The sequence below is a fragment of the Canis lupus genome, chromosome 9, assembly GCF_011100685.1.
Source record: "Canis lupus familiaris isolate Mischka breed German Shepherd chromosome 9, alternate assembly UU_Cfam_GSD_1.0, whole genome shotgun sequence".
Taxonomy (NCBI): domain Eukaryota; kingdom Metazoa; phylum Chordata; class Mammalia; order Carnivora; family Canidae; genus Canis; species Canis lupus.
Window position 1 is genome coordinate 26,446,023 of NC_049230.1, and position 18,577 is coordinate 26,464,599.

At 57.8% G+C, this 18,577-nt stretch overlaps 1 protein-coding gene across 27 annotated transcripts in view; it reads left to right on the forward strand.

Moving 5' to 3' along the window:
- CACNA1G (calcium voltage-gated channel subunit alpha1 G) overlaps positions 1 to 18,577 on the forward strand; it is a 63,003-nt gene that overhangs the window by 13,942 nt on the left and 30,484 nt on the right. For all 27 annotated transcript variants that reach the window (XM_038547674.1, XM_038547677.1, XM_038547673.1 and 24 more), the window contains 6 exons: positions 206 to 989; positions 3,311 to 3,687; positions 15,645 to 15,796; positions 16,581 to 16,766; positions 16,868 to 16,982; positions 17,065 to 17,220. In XM_038547674.1, coding sequence (XP_038403602.1) covers positions 206 to 989; positions 3,311 to 3,687; positions 15,645 to 15,796; positions 16,581 to 16,766; positions 16,868 to 16,982; positions 17,065 to 17,220 — 1,770 coding nt within the window. The remainder of the gene's footprint in view (positions 1 to 205; positions 990 to 3,310; positions 3,688 to 15,644; positions 15,797 to 16,580; positions 16,767 to 16,867; positions 16,983 to 17,064; positions 17,221 to 18,577) is intronic.

Consider the following 18,577-nt stretch of genomic DNA (forward strand, 5'->3'; position numbering starts at 1 on the left):
ACCTCTCTGAGCCTATTTCTTCACCTGTCAGATGGAGGTTATAAAAGTGTCACCTCTTGAGACTGTCATGAGAATAAAATGAAATCATGCTTGGATACTTACTGAGCCCGGCTCCTGGTGTGTAGAAAGTGCTTGGTATGCAGTGACTGGCATTGCGGTTCCCTTTTCTTCAGGACATCTCCTCTTCTTGTCCCCACCCCAACAGGTGGGCTCCTTCTTCATGATCAACCTGTGCCTGGTGGTGATCGCCACGCAGTTCTCAGAGACCAAGCAGCGGGAAAGCCAGCTGATGCGAGAGCAACGTGTGCGGTTCCTGTCCAACGCCAGCACCCTGGCCAGCTTCTCTGAGCCGGGCAGCTGCTACGAGGAGCTGCTCAAGTACCTGGTGTACATCCTCCGTAAAGCGGCCCGCAGGCTGGCCCAGGTCTCCCGGGCGGCGGGCGTGCGGGTCGGCCTGCTGAGCAGCCCAGTGCCCCGTGGAGGCCAGGAGCCCCAGTCTGGCGGCAGCTGCTCTCGCTCCCACCGCCGTCCATCCGTCCACCACCTGGTGCACCACCACCACCACCATCACCACCACTACCATCTGGGCAATGGGACGCTGAGGGCCCCCCGGGCCAGCCCGGAGATTCAGGACAAGGATGCCAGTGGGTCCCGCCGGCTCATGCTGCCACCACCCTCGACGCCAGCCCTCTCTGGGGGCCCTCCAGGGGGTGCAGAATCTGTGCACAGCTTCTACCATGCCGACTGCCACCTGGAGCCGGTCCGCTGCCAGGCACCCCCTCCCAGGTCACCATCTGAGGCGTCGGGCAGGACTGTGGGCAGCGGGAAGGTGTACCCCACTGTGCACACCAGCCCTCCACCAGAGATGCTGAAGGAGAAAGCGCTAGTGGAGGTGGCCCCCACTTCTGGACCCCCCACCCTCACCAGCCTCAACATCCCGCCCGGGCCCTACAGCTCCATGCACAAGCTACTAGAGACACAGAGCACAGGTGAGAACTCTGGGTGGGGCCTGCTGTGCCCCTTGCCTAGGGGCCCCATGGTATCCCAGAGAGGACTGGGGGTGCTGGTGTCAGAAGGTCCAGCCCTTGATTCCCACTCTGCCACTCAAGGCCTTGTCACCCTCAGCCAGTTCCATCCCCTCTTGAAGTCCTAATTTGCTCAACCCTTAAAATGGGAATCTTAACTCTTGTGTTGTAATGAGAGCGATAACTATCATGTGATGAGCACCTGCTGTATGCTCTGCTCTGTGCCATTTGAAAGAATACTTAACAGTTGGTGACCGACTATTATGTGCCTGTCACGTGCTTTGCAGGCAGAATTCCATTGGGTCCCCTCAATAGTTTAGATGATAAGCTTTCTTTCTTTCTTTTAAAGACGTCATTCGTTTATTTGAGACAGACAGAGAGAGCACAAGCAGGGAGGAGGGTCAGAGGGAGAGGGAGAAGCAGACTCCCAGCTCAGAAGGGAGCCCGATGTGGGACTCGGCCCGTGACCCCAGGATCATGACCCGAGCTGAAGGCAGATGCTCAACCACTGAGCCACTCAAGTGCCCCAATGATAAGCTTTCCTATTGTCCCCATTTTACTGATGAGGGAAAGGAGGCTCGGAGAGGTCGCTTGACTTGCCTGCCCAAGGTTGTGCCATTGGTGAGGGATGCGCTCAGGGCTGCCTGACGTGGAGACCCACATGCTGCACTGCAAGGCCCAGAGGGGAAATGGTGTGTGACCGTGGCCGGCATCATGCACCACACTAAGGAGCCTCTTGTAAACATGAGTTTCATTGGCTCCCCAGGGGGAAACTGGAGACCAACAGCAGCAAGTCCTCAGGGGGCTGCTAGTCTGGTGGGAGGAACAGCCCGTGTCATAGGGGAAGTGAGACACTCATGCCTGTGGGTGTCCCCCACCCCACCACTGCTGGCAGACAGGGTGGCAAGCCCTCCCCTGAAGACAGACTCACTGTAGCCGAACCCCAGGGCCTACGTTTCAGGAAGGATGTAGCACGGGAAAGCAGTGGGATATGTGTGGGCTGTCATGTGGGAATGTGGGCTGGGACAGGAAGGTGTCGTCACAGAATGCCACGCGAGGGGCTCCTGTGCCAGCTTTCCCGCCACCCTGTCGTGGGATGTAAGCCAATCACGCGCACGCATGTTTCCGTTCCCTCCTCTGTAGAAGGCAGGGCTGGGACCGTGGTCGTTGCCAGTGAGCCCTCCTGTGTGCAGGCAGAAAGGGAAACGTTGTTGGATGCTTACTGGGGGGCCAGCCCTGAGCGAGGTGCCTGTGCTTCACGGACGTGCTTTCCCTGGGTGCTTTCCGAGGTTCCCTCTGGCTCTCAGCTTCTGTGATCGAAGCTCATTTAAATGGACATTGGTGTCTTGGGATAGGTCACTGTGCGTATGATCGTGTGCATCCTGGTGTGTATGTATGTGCATATGTGTGCACGAAGGTGTCCAATGTATGTGTGTGTGCCTATGCACGCACGTTTTGGTGTTCATGTGTACGTTGTGTGTCTGATGTGTGCAGTTGAAGGTGTGCACACACGGGTGGTGCTCTGGTCTGTGCATGCTCATGTGTGCACATGCCTAGCACATGTGCATTATATAACACTTGTTTGGCTGTGCAGATATGCATGGTTTGTAAACGGTATGTATGTGCACATAGTATATGTGTGCATGTGTATGCTCACATGTGTATGTGTCTGGGTGTGTATGCATACGAACACAGATCTGTGTGTGTGTGTCTTAAGGATCCCTTGGGAAATGCTACTCGGAGTAGTGTTGATGCAGGGCTGGCTTCCTGGGAGGAGAGCTGGTCTAGGCTCCTTGCTAAAGGCTTCTCGGATGGGGGAGCTGCCCAGGATCTCAGGGAACAATGAGGCCAAACCCTAGGACAGCCAGCAGTGACTGTCAGTGGAATGCTAATGGCATTTGGGGGCATTCTGCAGCTTAAGACTGCCCACACTGCAGGGCATTCAGCGCCCCTGACCCACTAAGTGCCTAGCACCCCTGTCATTGAAAGAGCCCCAACTCATTTTATTTTTTTTTTTAAGATTTTTATTTATTTATTCATAGAGACACACACACACACACAGAGGGAGAGGCCGAGACACAGGCAGAGGAAGAAGCAGGCTCCACGCAGGGAACCCGATGTGGGACTTGATCCCGGGTCTCCAGGATCATACTCCGGGCTGCAGGCGGCGCTGAACCGCTGCACCACCGGGGCTGCCCTCCCAACTCATTTTATATTCACTTTGAGGGGAGGGCCACCCCAAGTAAGAAACCCTGGAGCCCCTAATCTCTTCCCTCCTGTCCTAGGCGCCTGCCAAAGCTCTTGCAAGATCTCCAGCCCTTGCCTGAAGGCAGACAGTGGAGCCGGTGGCCCAGACAGCTGCCCCTACTGTGCCCGGGCGGGGGCAGGGCAGGTGGAGCTCGCCGGCCACGAGATGCCTGACTCAGACAGCGAGGCAGTTTATGAGCTCACACAAGACGTCCACCACGGTGATCTCCGGGACCCCCACAGCCGGCACCGCCAGAGCCTGGGGCTGGACGTGGAGCCCAACTCTGTGCTGGCCTTCTGGAGGCTGATCTGTGACACTTTCCGGAAGATTGTGGACAGCAAGTACTTTGGTCGGGGAATCATGATTGCTATCCTGGTCAACACGCTCAGCATGGGCATCGAGTACCATGAACAGGTAAGGGCGTGTGCAAGGGCACGGTCCCTGGGGCTGGGGACCCTCTGCCTTCCTCCCTTCCCACCCCCGTTTCCAGTTTCTTCTCCATGCCATGACCTTATGGCAGGGAGGAGGCCAGGCAAGAGATTTACCAATGTGTGGGGACTCTGGAGGGTAAAAACCAGTGAATGTCACACAGTCTCTGTGTATGGAGGCTGCCTGAGGCAGTCAGGGTCTGAGCTGGGTATGTTCTATCTGGGAAGGCTTCTCAGAGGAGGTGGGCTTTGAAGGATGAATGAGGGGCGAACATCAGGGATAAGGCTTCTCTGGAGGGACAAGTCATTGGAAGAGATTTGTTCCGGTCTTTGGAGAAGGTACAGAGGGGAGAGAAGGTGTTGGGGAATCCCTCAGCCCAGTACTAGACCCCCCAGCATTCACCTGACTCGATAACTGGGGGCGTGACTGGCTAGAGGTGGGTAGGGGCAAGGAGGAAAGGGTTGGTGGCTGCGCCTGGGTGGAGCTGAGGCCCGTCCGGTAGGGAGGGAGGCCATCTGCTCCCAGCCTCCAGTCCAGGAGCCTTGCTGTGAGTGGGGTGGCTGGGTGGATGAGAACGCCCAGCATGGTGAAGAGACTTGAAACTGTCGCGTTTGAGGAATCGTTCTAAGAACCGGGATGTTTAGTCAGGAGAAGAGGAGGCTCAGCAGGAACAGGCGAGCTGTCTTCAAATATTTGAAGGGCTGTCATGTGGAAGAGGGAATAGGCTTGTTTTGTGGGGCTGATGGCTGCAAGCAATAGGATCTGGGCTGAATGGGAGGAGGCTGTTCTCACTCCTAGAGCTGTGCGAGGACACAAAGGGTGGCCTGGGGACCCCACTGCCCCCAACCTCCCCCCCTTCACACACACACTGATTGGGGGTAGGAGCAGGCCCCATGGGGCCTTCCAGAACGGCTCTTTCCAGAAGACAGCCCTTTGCCCCAGTTTGGTCTTCTAGGTCACCCCCTTGGCTGATTCTTGGAAAAGGGGGGGGCAGCCAGTAAGTGCTGCCAGCACAGGCCCTCCTGTTCTTTCCTGGGTGTCCCTGCCTCCCTGAGGCTCAGGCAGGGGACTGGGATGCCAGAACTTGACCTTTCCTGGTAGAGAACTGAGGTGATATTAGAGATGTGGAGGGCCTGGGGGAAGGGGCTGGCAACAGGGGCTAGGTGGTACCTGTGGGGGAGGGTCTCCGTTGAGCCCCGGGGGCATAGGTCCAAGCCAGAGCTGGAGCTGATGTGAGACGGTCACTTTTCAGAGGGCTCAGGGCCCCCTCTCCCACCCTGCTGACCTCCGTGCCCCTCCTGTCGTGCACACTCAGCTCCTAACCCAGCTGCACTGTCCGGCCCAGTCCCTCCGCCATCACCATCGCACCATGGGCGGGGTAGGACAGAACAAGTGCTTCCTCTTGCTCGACACTCCCCCCACCAGGTGGCTATGCCCGGTTCTCTCTTGTTGGAGGTGAGGTGCAGGGAGGGGACAGGACACCAGCTGCAGTGCCAGCAGGTGGGGAGTATGGCACTGTGGTGAGGGTGTTGTGTCTGGGCGCCTGGGACGTGGGTGTGTGTGCACACGCCCGCCCAGCCAGCCTCCTGGGGAGAGGTGCTCCACTGTGCCAGGCTGGTGGGGGCAGCGTGTTCCGCTGTGGGGACCCAGGCCGTGGCAGCCCTAACCTCCCATTACCCTGGCTCTACGAGCCTGAACTGCAGCCTCCTCTGGCTCACCCCAGTTCTGGCCTTGGTCAGATGCCCCTCCCCTGGGGGTGCTGAACCCCACAATCTGCCCTGGCGGAGGCTGCCGGTGGAGGCTTTAGCTATGTGGGGAAGGAGCTGAGTCACAGACTGAGGGCTGATGGAGCTGCAGCAAGAAGCCTCTCAGTTAGACGTCAAGAAGGACACCCCCTTGGGGAGGAAGTGAAAGGGATCCATCAGGGGTCCCCTTGCCCGAGGTCCTGAGGAAAGCAGGGGACAGCCCCCCCCACCAAACCTCCCTCAGCAGCAGGGAGCCCCCACTTGGCGCTACACGGTCTGCTCTGGAGAGGGGTAGTTTGTCCCAGGACCTGGCTGCTGAAGGCGCCACCAGGGTGAGTGGGAGTCCCCAGCAGGCCGGCCAGATGCCCGACTGCTGCCGGGCAGGCTCGGGGCCAGGGGTGGTAAGAAGTCCCAGAAGCAGCCACGGCCCTGTGCTTGCAGCCACTGCGGCGTGAACGTCCTGCCATCTGCGCCTCGGAATCTGAACAGGCTGGGGGGGGTGCCAGGGGAGTGAGGAGATGCGGGGGCCGAGGAGGGACAGAGCCATGGAGGGGGAGACGGAGACGCAGAGGGAGGTGGAGACCAGGAGAAGGGGTCCCAGTGGGCAAGACGCCGGCCTGTGGGGATAGAGGCAGCCATAAAGGGGGGAAGGACTGAGAGGCAGGGACAGGAGGAATAGAGACAGGCAGGGGCAGATGGACACTTGGGGAGGGGATGGAGACAGACGGAGGCAGAGAGACACAGGGGTGACAGAGAGAGAGAGCTGAAGACAGAGAATGAGACCCAGTGGTAGATGAGGACACATGGGCAGGGCTGGAGACACAGACTTGGATGGAGCCTCCCAGACAGGGGAGGGGGAGCCAGGGAAGGAAGAGAGCCAGAGGAGACCCGAGGGAGAGAGACAGCCACGGGCCGAAAGAGGTGAGGACCCAGAGGCTCAGGGTGTCCGTGTAGTGTCCTGAACGAGGAGATCGTGTCCATCCATCCTGGTATTGTGTCTTTCCCCAGCGAGGAGCCCAGCCCCCTTTCCTGCCCATTCCTGCTGCCCTCCCCAGGCCAGTCCTCTCCCATTGTCACCTTCCTTACCCCTCGATTTTCCTGCAGGGGATGGTGACACCCCCATGCCACTCTCTACCAACAGAGGAAGCACTCGTTTTGTCATACCCAACCCTACCCCAGGAAGATCCCATGTTGTCCACACCCTCCTGCCTCCCCCACTCCTTAACCCACTGGCTGGTGAGAACTAACAGGACTGTTTCTCCCAGAGGGACTAGTGAGGAGGACAAGGACACAGGACACTGGGGAGGGAGTGACTCAAGAACAGAGATGTGATCTGATGGAGGAGAAGCATGTGTGTGCCCCCTATCCATGAGGGGGCAGAACCTGGAGCAAGGAGCTTGCTGTGATTTATCCATCCCTCTCTCTCTCCTTCCATCCATCCGTCTATCCATCCATCCATCCAACCATCATCCATTCAACCATCCATCCATCCATCCATCATCCGTTCAACCATCCATCCATCCATCCATCCACCCCACACACATTTCCTGCCCATTGGAGTTGGGGGGGAAACTTCCTGATTTGTGGTGTTTACAGCATTTGTCAATTGCCATGGTATAAATGCTGTCATCAAGCTAGCAACTGGTGCCACTGAATGGGGTTGGGAAGAGGGGTGCACACATTGGGCCAAGGCACCGCATCCTTCCTTTCAGAGAGGTCACCAACAAGTTGAACGGGCACATTTATTTGATGTGGTATGCACTCAGAGAGGGCTATGTGGAGTAGTCTGGGATCCAGACCGGGAGAGATTCAGGGAGAGCTTCATGCAGGATGTGATTTGGGAGTTGAATCTGAAGGAAGAGTGAGATCTAGCCAGTGAAGGGTGGGGTGTAGGGCACAATATGAGGGAGGGTCAGTGGCACCAACCACCAAACACCAAAACTGAGAGATTTATAAGGAATTCGGAGTGAGTGAGTGAGGTACTGGGTTGGGGCTGGGATGAACAGGTGACAAGAGACTAGTTTGGAAAAAATTCAGGGCCAGGTCCTGAGAGGCACAGGAAGGAGTTTGGATTTTTTCCTGAAGGTGATAAATTCCCAAAAAACGTTTTAAGCAGGTCAGTGATACAAGCTGGCATGGGCTCTATCAAAAGTCTGCTGGAGTCAAGGACGGGAGACAGGAGGCAGGGAGGCCAACAAGAGGGCTATTGCAGGGGTCCAGATGGTTCATACATTTCTGCTCCTGGAAGTGGAGGGAAGGGGGTGCTGGGGAGAATGGGCAGGGGGCTGAATTTGCAGGACTCCACACCAGTTGGAGATTTGGGGGAAGGACCCAACAAGGACGAGACCAAGTTCCTGCTTGGGGTGGGAACACTGGGCCTTGAGCAGATTGGGGCTGCAGGATATTTGAGACAAGGCACCCATGGGACATCCCGGGCCTAGCTAGCAGGTTGCTGGGGCTCAGAAGAGATGCTGCCTCTGCCTGGGTCTGCCCTGGGGCCAGACTGCTCCAGGAGGAGGGAAGGGTACAGAGAGGGGGTCTTGGTGTCACCAGGGCTTCCTAACCACCCCTTCCTGGCTCTGGGGTGCCGAGGACAGAGGCTAACTTCACGTTCTAGAGGAGGGATGACAGAGAGAGGTGGAGGAGGGTCGTGTGGCCCAGTGGTCTCCTGGGCTGCTGATGAGAGAGAGGCAGGGTCCCGAGCAGACTGCTGTTCAGGCCAGCAGAGGACAGGGCAGGTGATGATTCTGCTCATTGCTCAGATTCTGGATCCATCCTGTCACTCTAGATCCATGTCCAGGGAGGGTTTCTATTTATAAGTGAGTGAGGTCAGCTGTTCAAGGCGGGGGAAGCTGGGGGTGGAGTGGGGTGGGGCGTGGGGGAGAATCCAGATGTGGCAGGTCTTCCCTTTGAGAGCATTCACAGACTTCTTTGGGATCCTGCTGAAAACTGGGGACTCTGTCCCCAGAAAATACACACATGCATGGACATCCCAAATGTGGCCTTTGAGGACAAGGGTTTACAGACATCTCCCACCCCAAGCCTGTCCCTTAGGCCTTCCATGAATTCTTGGTCTCCAGACAGAGGAGCCTTGGCTCAAGAACTGACATGGTGGCCAAGCAGGATATTGGGGAATGATCCTTTTAGAGCTGCCCTGGCCCCAGATTTCTAAAGTCTCTCCAGATGTGGGGCGGGGGGCAATGGGTGCCGTTTTGGAGATGGCTGGCTAAGGGGGTGCTCACATTCCTTCAAGCATCCTGTGGCTCTAGGCTCCTCCAGTTCAGCAAACACCTCCTCCTGTGCACAGCACGCTGCTAGAATAGAAGAACAGAATGGCAGGGGGCGGGGGACGGAGCCAGAAGCACCGGAGAGATTTAGGTTCTAGCTGAAAAGTTCTGCTTCATGGACGATTATGCCAAATGTTGTAAAGGAGGCTTCTGGGGACAGAGGAGAGAGGCTCACACCCAGGTGGGGGCTTGAAAGAGCTTCACAAAGGAGGTGGCTTTTGAGAGCTGTCCTTGAAAGATAGGTGGGATTGGCAGCTGGGGCAAGGGGCAGCGAGGCCTCAGCGGGAGGATGAAGGGGAATTCTGACAGCCCAGCCTGGAAGTGCACAGGGTGGCACGGGACACTCTGAAGGACAGTCATTGCCTCCCCGCCCCCCTCCCCACCCAAGGTGTCTGAGCAGGAGCCCCTGTGAGTCCAGCAGCATTGAAGGAAGCCTGAGAGTCCCCCGGGTGTGGGCTGGGTTGAGGGAGGGGCCCAGAAGCTATTCCTGTCCCTCAGGTCAGAGGCAGAGGGTCCCCAGGATGGTGGGGGGAACACAGGGGGAAGGGCCAGCACTGCCATTGGCAGGGTCTATAGGCCTGGCACCTGCTGCTGGAGGGATGAGGGCCCCTGTGAATCCTAGATAATTCCCAGTTTCTGAGACAGAATTCTGGAGGGTGATGTCCGGGAAGGGTCAGGTTTGGAAGAGGGGGTGAGCAGGTTTGTTTTGGATGTGCTGCATTTGAGCTGGATGCAGGCCATCCCGGGAATGCTATTGGGCAGGTTGGCTCTCTGGGTGAGGAGCCAAGGGTTTGCAGGGAGATTGTTCAGTGTCATCCACACCCCAGTGATAGCTGGGGAGGGGGGATTCTAGGAGCTGGGGGCAAGGGGAGGGAGAGGATTCTGACTGAACTCAGGGAGGAAAGGGGGCGGTGGGAGAGGAGCTCTTGGAGGGCAGGAGGTGGCACTCCTACCCGGTCAGGGAAGTCAGGGGCACTGGCAAGTGCAGCTGGCAGCAGGCTCAGGTGCTGCCCTGGCATCCACTAAGGGGCGGTTGGAAGAGAGTCTGGAGAGAGCTGGGGTGGTGGGACAGGGTTTGGGGGGACTGGGCCTGCACTCACAGAGTGCAGAGTCCAGGAAAGGAGATTGGAGGAGGGAGGGAAATAGGAGTAAGTGATGCATGAGAATGGGTCCTGGGGGTCCCAGGGAGTGGGGTATGTGTGGAGGGGGATGGAGGTGCAGGGGGTGGAGGGGAGGAGGGAGGAGCAGAGGAGAAATAGCAGGTCGCAGAGCTGTTTGTGGGGAGGGAAGTAGAGGCCCCCTTAAGTGGGATTGGCGGTATGGGGAGGGGGCAGGTTGGAGGTGGGGACAGAGGTGGGGCAAGGAGTGGGGGAGGGTTTGGATTAGCCCCAGCAGAGGAGGGGGAGGTGGAGCCCCAGCAGCAGAGGATGGTGAGGGAAGGCAGAGAGCAGCCGTGAGGCCCCCAGCTGGCATTGCCCTGTCCAGTCAGCACAGGTTCGTGACAGAGCAGCGATTCCACGGCCCAGGCAGAGGTGGAGGGGGTGGGGACTTACCTGGGCTGGGGCCAGCCCAGCAGGAGCCCTCTGAGGTCTGGGGCGGGAGGGCAGCCTTGAAATGGTCCACAGGGGCTCCAGACTGAGAGGTTGTTCTGGCAGGTGGGGGCTTTGGGTTGGCTGTCTCCGAGCTGAGTGCTGTGGGTGCCCTGGACCTACTTTGCTTGTGTGTTTCCTTGGGGCAGCTTTGAGGAGCTGGCAGGAGATTGTGGGGAGAGGCTAAGGCCACCCCTGGTTAGGGGGCACTGGGCCCAGTGGGCACGAGCGGCTGGAAGGAGATCTGCCCAGGGAGGCGAAGTTCCAAGTGGGAGAAATCCCAGGGGTCTCGGAAGGGCAAGGCCATGATCTATACGGTGAAGCCCGTGGGGTTTCCTGGAAACCAGCTGCCGCTCAGGTGTCTCCTGACTTCCCTTAGAGGAGGAGGAGGGAGGAGGTCCCAGTGACCCTTATCCCATCACTGTGGCCCACCTGGACTGCCCCCTCCTGGGTGTGGGGGTGCGGCAGACAGGGCTGCCAAAAGCAGAGGTGAAGTGAGCCAAGGAGTCAGAATCAGGGAGTAGAGATTTCCAGGTCAGTGGAGCTGTGGGAGCTGAGGAGAGTGGGGTGGAGGGGTGACCTGTGCAAGCCTCTGCTCAGTGGTCACCCTGCTCGACCGTCCTTCTCGCCTTCCCCATGTGCCGGAGCCAGCTCCCAGGCCTCCCGCCTGGACCGCTGCAGTATCCCCCTAATTGGTCTCCATCTCTCCGTCTCTCCAAGCCATCAGCATGCTGCCACTACTGCAGCCAGATTAATCTTCTTAATACACCGCTCTGCACAGCTCTTCCCTCCCCCTAGAAGCCCCAGTGGCAGCGTCGTGGGCAGAGGCAAGTCCAGCCCGGGTGGTGGAGCAGAGTCAAGGCCATCCTGCCCAGGCCCTGCGGACCTTGCAGCCACATCCGCCACGGGCCCCTCCCACCCTCTGACCTGGGAGAACTGCTTGATTCTTGGTCCCCGTGCATTCCTTCCTCTGCACCTTTGCGCGTGCTGCCCTCAGCCAGGGAGGCCCTCCACGGGGTTCTCCACCTGCCACCTCTGCCTCACTGACACTGGCCCCAGCTGGCTCTGAGCTCCTGGGGTGCTCCCGCTGTTTGCCCCCAGCGTGGTGCCTCGTGCAGCCTTCCAGGCGGTCTATCCTGCCACGTGTGAGGCCTGCTTCCACTGTCAGCGCCCACAGGGCTGCCTGAGCGTGGCTCTGGGCTGGGTGTCCGCAGTCTTTAACTCCTGTGTTCTGCAGAGCAGCTGGTCATGAGGTGATGCTACCCTGTTTAACAGAAGAGACCACTGGGGAACAGCGAGGTTAAGGGACCTGTCCAAGGTCATACAGGTAGAGAGTCTCAGAGTTGGCAGGCCTCCCACACTCTGGTTTCACCCCCACGCTTTGATCGCCAGTGTTCTGTGCACAGGGAACCCATTAGGAGTTGGTCAATAGAGGTGCTGTGGGTTTCAGGGGAGTCCTGGTGCTGAGAGGTCTGGAGCAGCTCATGGAAGGCTACAGTTGCTCCAGCGTGGCAGGCTGAGGGGGGAGGTGAAGTGTTGGGAGATGGGGCATTTACAGTTAGCATTTTCCCAGAGAAGAGCCTGGGTCCCCCGGGTGGGAGAAGCTCAGGCTGCCTGGCCTCAACTTCCTGAAGACTCCAAGGGGCCTTGATGTCTGTGAACAGAAGGGAGGATAGGTCTAGACCTGAGAAGGGACTTGCTGGCAGCAGGAAAGAGTTGGGGAGCGGGCTGGTGCCCAGCTGACAGGCCTGTGTGCAGCTGCGTGGCTTCTCTCCCTGCAGGGGAGGGGTGTGCAGCTCAGAAGATGCAAGGGAAAGTGCAGGCAGCCCTTGCTCTGCACCTTCCTAAGCCAACTTCGGGGCACCACATCTCTTGGAGCCTCAGTTTCCCTGGCTGCCTCAGAGGCCGGGAGGAAATGAAATCCTGGGAGGGAGGGATCAGCCAGTGCCATGCCGGGGAAGGTAGGAGCAGAAATTGGCTCCCTCCCCTCCCCTTTGCTGCTGCAGTGGCTGTGATCATGGCTCTAGTCCCTGGGGCAACCGTGTTGCTAAGATTGTGTCTCTGTGTCCTCGTCCTGCGTTTGCAGAACATTCCCAGCCTCCAATTTAGTAACTTGGGCAGACCCGTCTTGGGGAGGAGTGCCTTTTCCCATGGATCATGAAGGGATACTGGGGCCCCAGGAGGAAATAGGCATCGCCCTTAAGTGTGTGCAGCGAGAGGGTGCAAGAACTGGAGGACGGGCTGAGGGACAGTGCCCTGGTTCTCCTTTCGCCCTGCTGCTCCAGTCCCAAAGCTGCCTGGAGGGGTGAGGCGGGAGCTCCAGCCTTTGCTGCCATCCTCCTCAACCGCATGGACAATGCGGGCCGGTGTACAGGCATCCAGGAGCCATGAGCCATCGGGCAGACTGTTGGGACCCCCATGGATGACATCTGGAACTGCTGAGAATCCCCTCTCGTGCCCAATGCTGGTTGTGCTTTTAAGTTTCACTGATGGAAAAAAAAAAAAAAAAAAAGTTTTACTGATGGAGTCAATACAAGATACCAAAAACTATTGTGCTTTCAGCTACTTTTTTTTTTATTAATTTTTTATTTTTGGCAGCTTCTTTTAAGGCATCGTTTATATGCCATAAAATTCACCCATTGTAAGGGCACCTCAGCTGTGTTTTCAGATCAACTTGTTCTTTATTCATACATCTAAGTTCATGTGAGATATAATTTTATATATTTTGGAAGGAACATTATGAATTCAGTCCATCCATGTGTATGGATGCACTGGCCCCTTGCTGGCACCTGGGGAGGGTTTGAAGCCTGACCACCTAGTGTTATCAGGGTCAGAACGAGATAGGATTGGGTCCCACTCTTGGGTTGTCCCTGCCCTGTGACTTTGAACCAGGTGCTCACCATCTCTTGACCTTTCTGCCCCTCTGTAAAACAAGGGTGCCAGGGCTGTTCTATGGAAGACATGAGGTAAGACCCAGGGAGAGCCTCGGAACTCACAAAGCATTGCACTTGTGTGGTCTGTGCTTTTCACCTTTATCCAATCCAAGGATGGACAGCTGGGCAGGTGGCAGAGCAACAGGGAGGCAGTCTTGCTGACCATGGCTCCCTGGCAGACTGGACTTGGGAGCACAGAGTTGGGGATCCACTTTGTTGGGAGGGCTCTGCGCCCTGAGATTTATCTGTCCTGACAGTGGCCTCTTCCCTACCACATTTACTGCACCAATCCTGGAGGGATCCAAGGTCCTGCCTCTCGGTGACCTCATTCACTAGGTCAGGTGGCAGGGCCCCCCTCTTGCCTCCACTTGTAGTCTGGTGAGCAAGGACTTGTTCGAGTTGTGCTGGACCCATGGGCTCCTTGCCACCCTGGCCCCCATAGCTGACTCTTGGCCATACTGGCTGACCCTGGTTCTGCCCCCCAGGCCTGTCTTTGGAAAGAATGCATGTACAGGCTGAGCGCTTCTCTCTTTCCGAGTAGCTGTTCACATCCAAACACTCCTCACCTGCCAATCAGAAGGCCCTTCCTTCTAGGTCTCCCCACCTCCTACCTAGGCTGGCTATACAAAGTCAGGCCATTAGGACACATTTGGTGGTGCCCAGGCCCAGCTCCATGCTTGGGTGATCTCCGTGGGCAGCCAGCCAAATGAGGCAGCTGGATAAACAGGGGAGGGTGTCTGATGGACTTAGGGCTTCATCTGGCTGTATGTTTTCACTCAAACTTCTTTTTTTTTTTAATTTTTATTTATTTATGATAGTCACAGAGAGAGAGAGAGAGAGAGAGAGAGAGGCAGAGACACAGGCAGAGGGAGAAGCAGGCTCCATGCACCGGGAGCCTGATGTGGGATTCGATCCCGGGTCTCCAGGATCGCGCCCTGGGCCAAAGGCAGGCGCCAAACCGCTGCGCCACCCAGGGATCCCCTTCACTCAAACTTCTTGAACTGCTTTTGAAACTTGGGCTCTTGGGTGATCAGGACATCCCACTAGGTGGGGAGTGGGCTCCATTGAGCCAATCATGTCTCACCCTGCATCTCCAGCCCTCAGCCCAGCCCTGCCCCTCTCTTGGCCCCCAGACATGGCTCATTCCTGTGCTCCCCCCTGTGATGCCTTCTGTGCCCCTCTCCATGGGGAGACTCCATTTATCCTTCAGAGTTTGTTTCAAGGGCTGCCTCCTAAGGCTTTCCCAGTGTGTTCCTCTCTCACCGACTCTTCCCTAGACTCTTGGATTTACCGTCCGGATAATTTATTTTGGAACCTAAGTATCTAAGGCCTCTTGTGGTTATTCAGCTATTTTGTGTACGACCTGTTTCCAGCGAGACTCTGGGCTCCCGGGAGGCAGGAAGCATGGTGGGCATGTTTTTGCAGCTCCTTTAATGTCTGATGCATTGCTAGGCATACAGTAGACGCTTAATCCTGACAGAAGGGAGGGAGAGAGGTGACGAGTGAGCTGGAACAGCAGAAGTTTGTCATTTCTGATGACCTCTCTAGGAGGTGCCCCTGCTCCCAGTCCCAGACCCTGGGTAGAAGCATGGAAGTAATTATCTCCAGTGTTTTATGTTTGGCCAGAGAGGTTGAGAATTTTGCTGAAGGCCACACAGTGAGTAGACAGGATAGGCTGGAAATTAACCCAGGTGTCCTAGTCTCAGGTAGCAGCTCCAGGTACCTCCTTGCCTATGACAACCCTTCTTGGAGTCTCCCTTCTGCCCATCGGCATGTGGGCATGCGCGTGCGTGCATATATGTGCATGTGTCTGCGTGCACGTGTTTGTGTGTGCAGTGTGTGGGGGCGTGCAGTGTATGCATGTGTCTGGAAGGAAGCAGCGTAGCCAACAGTTGTCCAGGAGAAGGCTGCCAAGTCCACAGAGTAATTGTAGAGCACGTGTGACTTTGCGTGTGGCTGGGTGTCTGGGTACGCATTGTGGGGCCTTGGCGATCACCCTCCGACATCGGCCAGCATTGTTGTGCTGCTGGCCATGGCCTGCCGAGCTGACATGGCAGCACAGAACAGGCTGGGTCTCGGAGGTCCTAGCAGGAGGTGGGCAGGACCTACAGCACGGGCTTCCCACCAGCCTGTGGCCCTGGGATTTGAGACCCAGAGCTGGGATTTTGGGTGGTGGCTGCCCCTAAGTGCCTGTCCCTCATGGACTGTCTGGGGGAGGATCCTCCCCAGGAGCCTGAGCTTCCTGCACCACCGTGGGCCCCCACCGCCTGCCCAGCCCCAGCTTGCTACTCCTGCTGCTCCTTTCCCCGTGGCCCCCTGCTAGGGAGGATGGGGCCGAGGGGCTCAGGGATGAGCCTTGGCTGCTTCTTACTCCATCCTGCCCTCCAGCCCGAGGAGCTGACCAACGCCCTAGAAATTAGCAACATCGTCTTCACCAGCCTCTTTGCCCTGGAGATGCTGCTGAAGCTGCTGGTGTACGGTCCCTTTGGCTACATCAAGAACCCCTACAATATCTTCGATGGCGTCATTGTTGTCATCAGGTATAGCTGCCCCTCCACCGCCTCTCATCTGAAGGACGCCCGTTGGTGGGGTGGAGGGGAGCTTGGGAGCAAAGCCACACAGCCTATTCCTCTGCAGTAGAGGGCCCCCCTGACCCACAGGCCCTGCCACTCCCTCAGTGGAGGGTGATCCACTCCAGCCTCTCTCAGCTCTACCTCGCTCAGGCTGAACTTGGCCTTGCATCTCCATTGGCCGGACCCCTGTGCAGTGTCCTCTGTCCTCTCTCTAGTTCTTGCCCTTGACCCCGTGCAGGCCTGGGGTGAGTGAAGATTGGGGATCAGACTTTGCAGAGGAGTTGCAGGAGGTGTGAGGCCCGGCAGCTGTCCCTGCTTGCAAAGTGCTTGGAAACCATCTCAGACACCCGCAACTTACTTTAGGGTTTCCAAGACCCTAGGAAAGTGTTCTGTGCCCCTAGGCCTGGGGCCAGGAGAGCTGCTTTATTGCTTTCTGGAATTGGCTTTAGATTTCATTAGAAGAGAACAAAGCAGATATTCCATAACTGGATGCCGTTGCACTGGCCAGGATTTGGGAGCGGGCTCTCCGCTGCCAGGATGTGATTTCAGGTCTTGGAGGGTGGAGAGGGCTGGAGCTGTCACCTACATCCATCTCAGGGGCTCCTGTCTGGAGGCCCAGGGACCCACCTGTGCCCTACTTCCTCATGCTGTGCTGGCTCTTCCGGGCCCCCAGGGGCAGCCAGGCCCTCTCAAAGGCAGGGATGGGGGAGGGTGAGCACGCAGGGGCTCAGGCTCCCTGCCCTCCTTGCAGCGTGTGGGAGATCGTGGGCCAGCAGGGGGGTGGCCTGTCGGTGCTGCGGACCTTCCGCCTGATGCGGGTGCTGAAGCTGGTGCGCTTCCTGCCGGCACTGCAGCGGCAGCTCGTGGTGCTCATGAAGACCATGGACAACGTGGCCACCTTCTGCATGCTACTCATGCTCTTCATCTTCATCTTCAGGTGAGGGCAGGTGCGGCATCCGTGCCGGTTGGGAGGAGGGCCTGAGGGGCAAAGGGGTGCTGCTGCCCTGACCCCCATCTTGTGGTTCCTTGTGTCTTCAGCATCCTGGGCATGCATCTCTTTGGCTGCAAATTTGCATCTGAGCGGGACGGGGACACGCTGCCGGACCGGAAGAATTTTGACTCCTTGCTCTGGGCCATCGTCACCGTCTTTCAGGTGCCAGGGTAACCAGGCAGGGGTGTATGGGGGTGGGGGAGGTGCCCGGGTAAAAGCCCTGACTCCTGGCCTCTGCCCGCAGATCCTGACCCAGGAGGACTGGAACAAGGTGCTCTACAATGGAATGGCCTCCACGTCATCCTGGGCCGCCCTTTATTTCATTGCCCTCATGACCTTTGGCAACTACGTGCTCTTTAATCTGCTTGTCGCCATTCTGGTGGAGGGCTTCCAGGCGGAGGTAACCCCCTGCCCTCAGCAGTCAGCTGTGGTGGGCTGGGAGGTCTCAAAAAAAATGCCCGTCAGGCTGGTGGTGGAGGTGGGGGCTGTCTAGGGCAGAAGGCTCCAGGTCTCAGGCAGCCCCTCAGCACTGGGGAGACAGGGAGCTTGTGGGGGCTCCCTGGGGCCAAGATTAGCTGCCGAGTGGGTTTCGGTATCAAAGTTGGCTAGACCCTTCCCCAGGGAGCTGGAGAGGTTGGTACAAGATGCAGCTGGATCCCGGACACAGGTGCTCTCGGGGACATCAGGAGGGGACCCATCTGAGCCGAGGGGTGGGGGAAGCATGTGTGCAAATCATCTGAGCTCCAGCTGAGCTGATGAGGATGCCACCAGGGCCTGGGCAGGGCTAAGCTGCCCAGGGTGAGAAATGAGCCCAATTAGCTGCAGGCATGGCAGAGATGAGCGTCCTATTTCCAGCCCAGGCTCCATCACCTTCGTCACAGGCAGCGTCATCAATTAATATTGATTCGCATTGATCCTGCCCCTGCTGTGCCTGGGCTCAGCTTCTGCCTGATGAGTGGTGCCCCGTTCCTCTCTCTCGGCTCGGCCCCTCGCCCCGCCGAGCTCCAGACCAGCCCAGCCTCCAGGCATCTTTCACAGGCAGGTTGACCCAACCTAGAAATGCTCCAGGTTGGGCGTAGAGAAGCTCTTGGTCCAGTTCTCTCTGGGTGACCCGGATGGAAACTCCCGCTGCGGCCTGGTCTATAAATACTCAGCACACGGTGGAAAAACAAAAATCTATTTTCCAACTCTTTCCCAGCCTTGCGAGGGAGGGCTGTTCCCCGTAGGCCAGCTGGGCTGATGGGGTGCGAGTGCATCTGTCCCATACCGGCCTTCCCCTGCTGTCAGCCGCGCAGTCTGTAGTGATCCGTGATGGGGTTTCCTCCCGCAGGGTGGCAGCGAAGGCAGCAATGGGGGAGGCGGGCCCTGCCTTTGGGGATGGCTGGCCCTCTGGTGCACAGGGGATGAGGCACATATTTGGGGGTTCCCTGGGGCCTGAAAAGTTAAAGGATGCCATCATTCTTTCATAAGAGCCAGAGTCTCCGTGGATACCCACCACTCTCAGCTTGTGGGAAGAGGAGCTGAGTGGGGATGGGGGTCCTGCAGCCCCTTCCAAACCGTCGTTGTTCCTGACGGTTAAGATGTCCTCAGAGAAATTCCTTTGAAATTCCAAGGAAGGAAATGGAAGAGACCCCAGCCTATCCCTCTCCCCTCGGCTGGCCCTGGCTGGCCATTCGGGAACAGACAGCCCCCTTCCCGCCACCGCCCCTTTCCGCAAACACTTTGTTAAATCCAGTGCTGCCAGCCGGCCTGGTTGC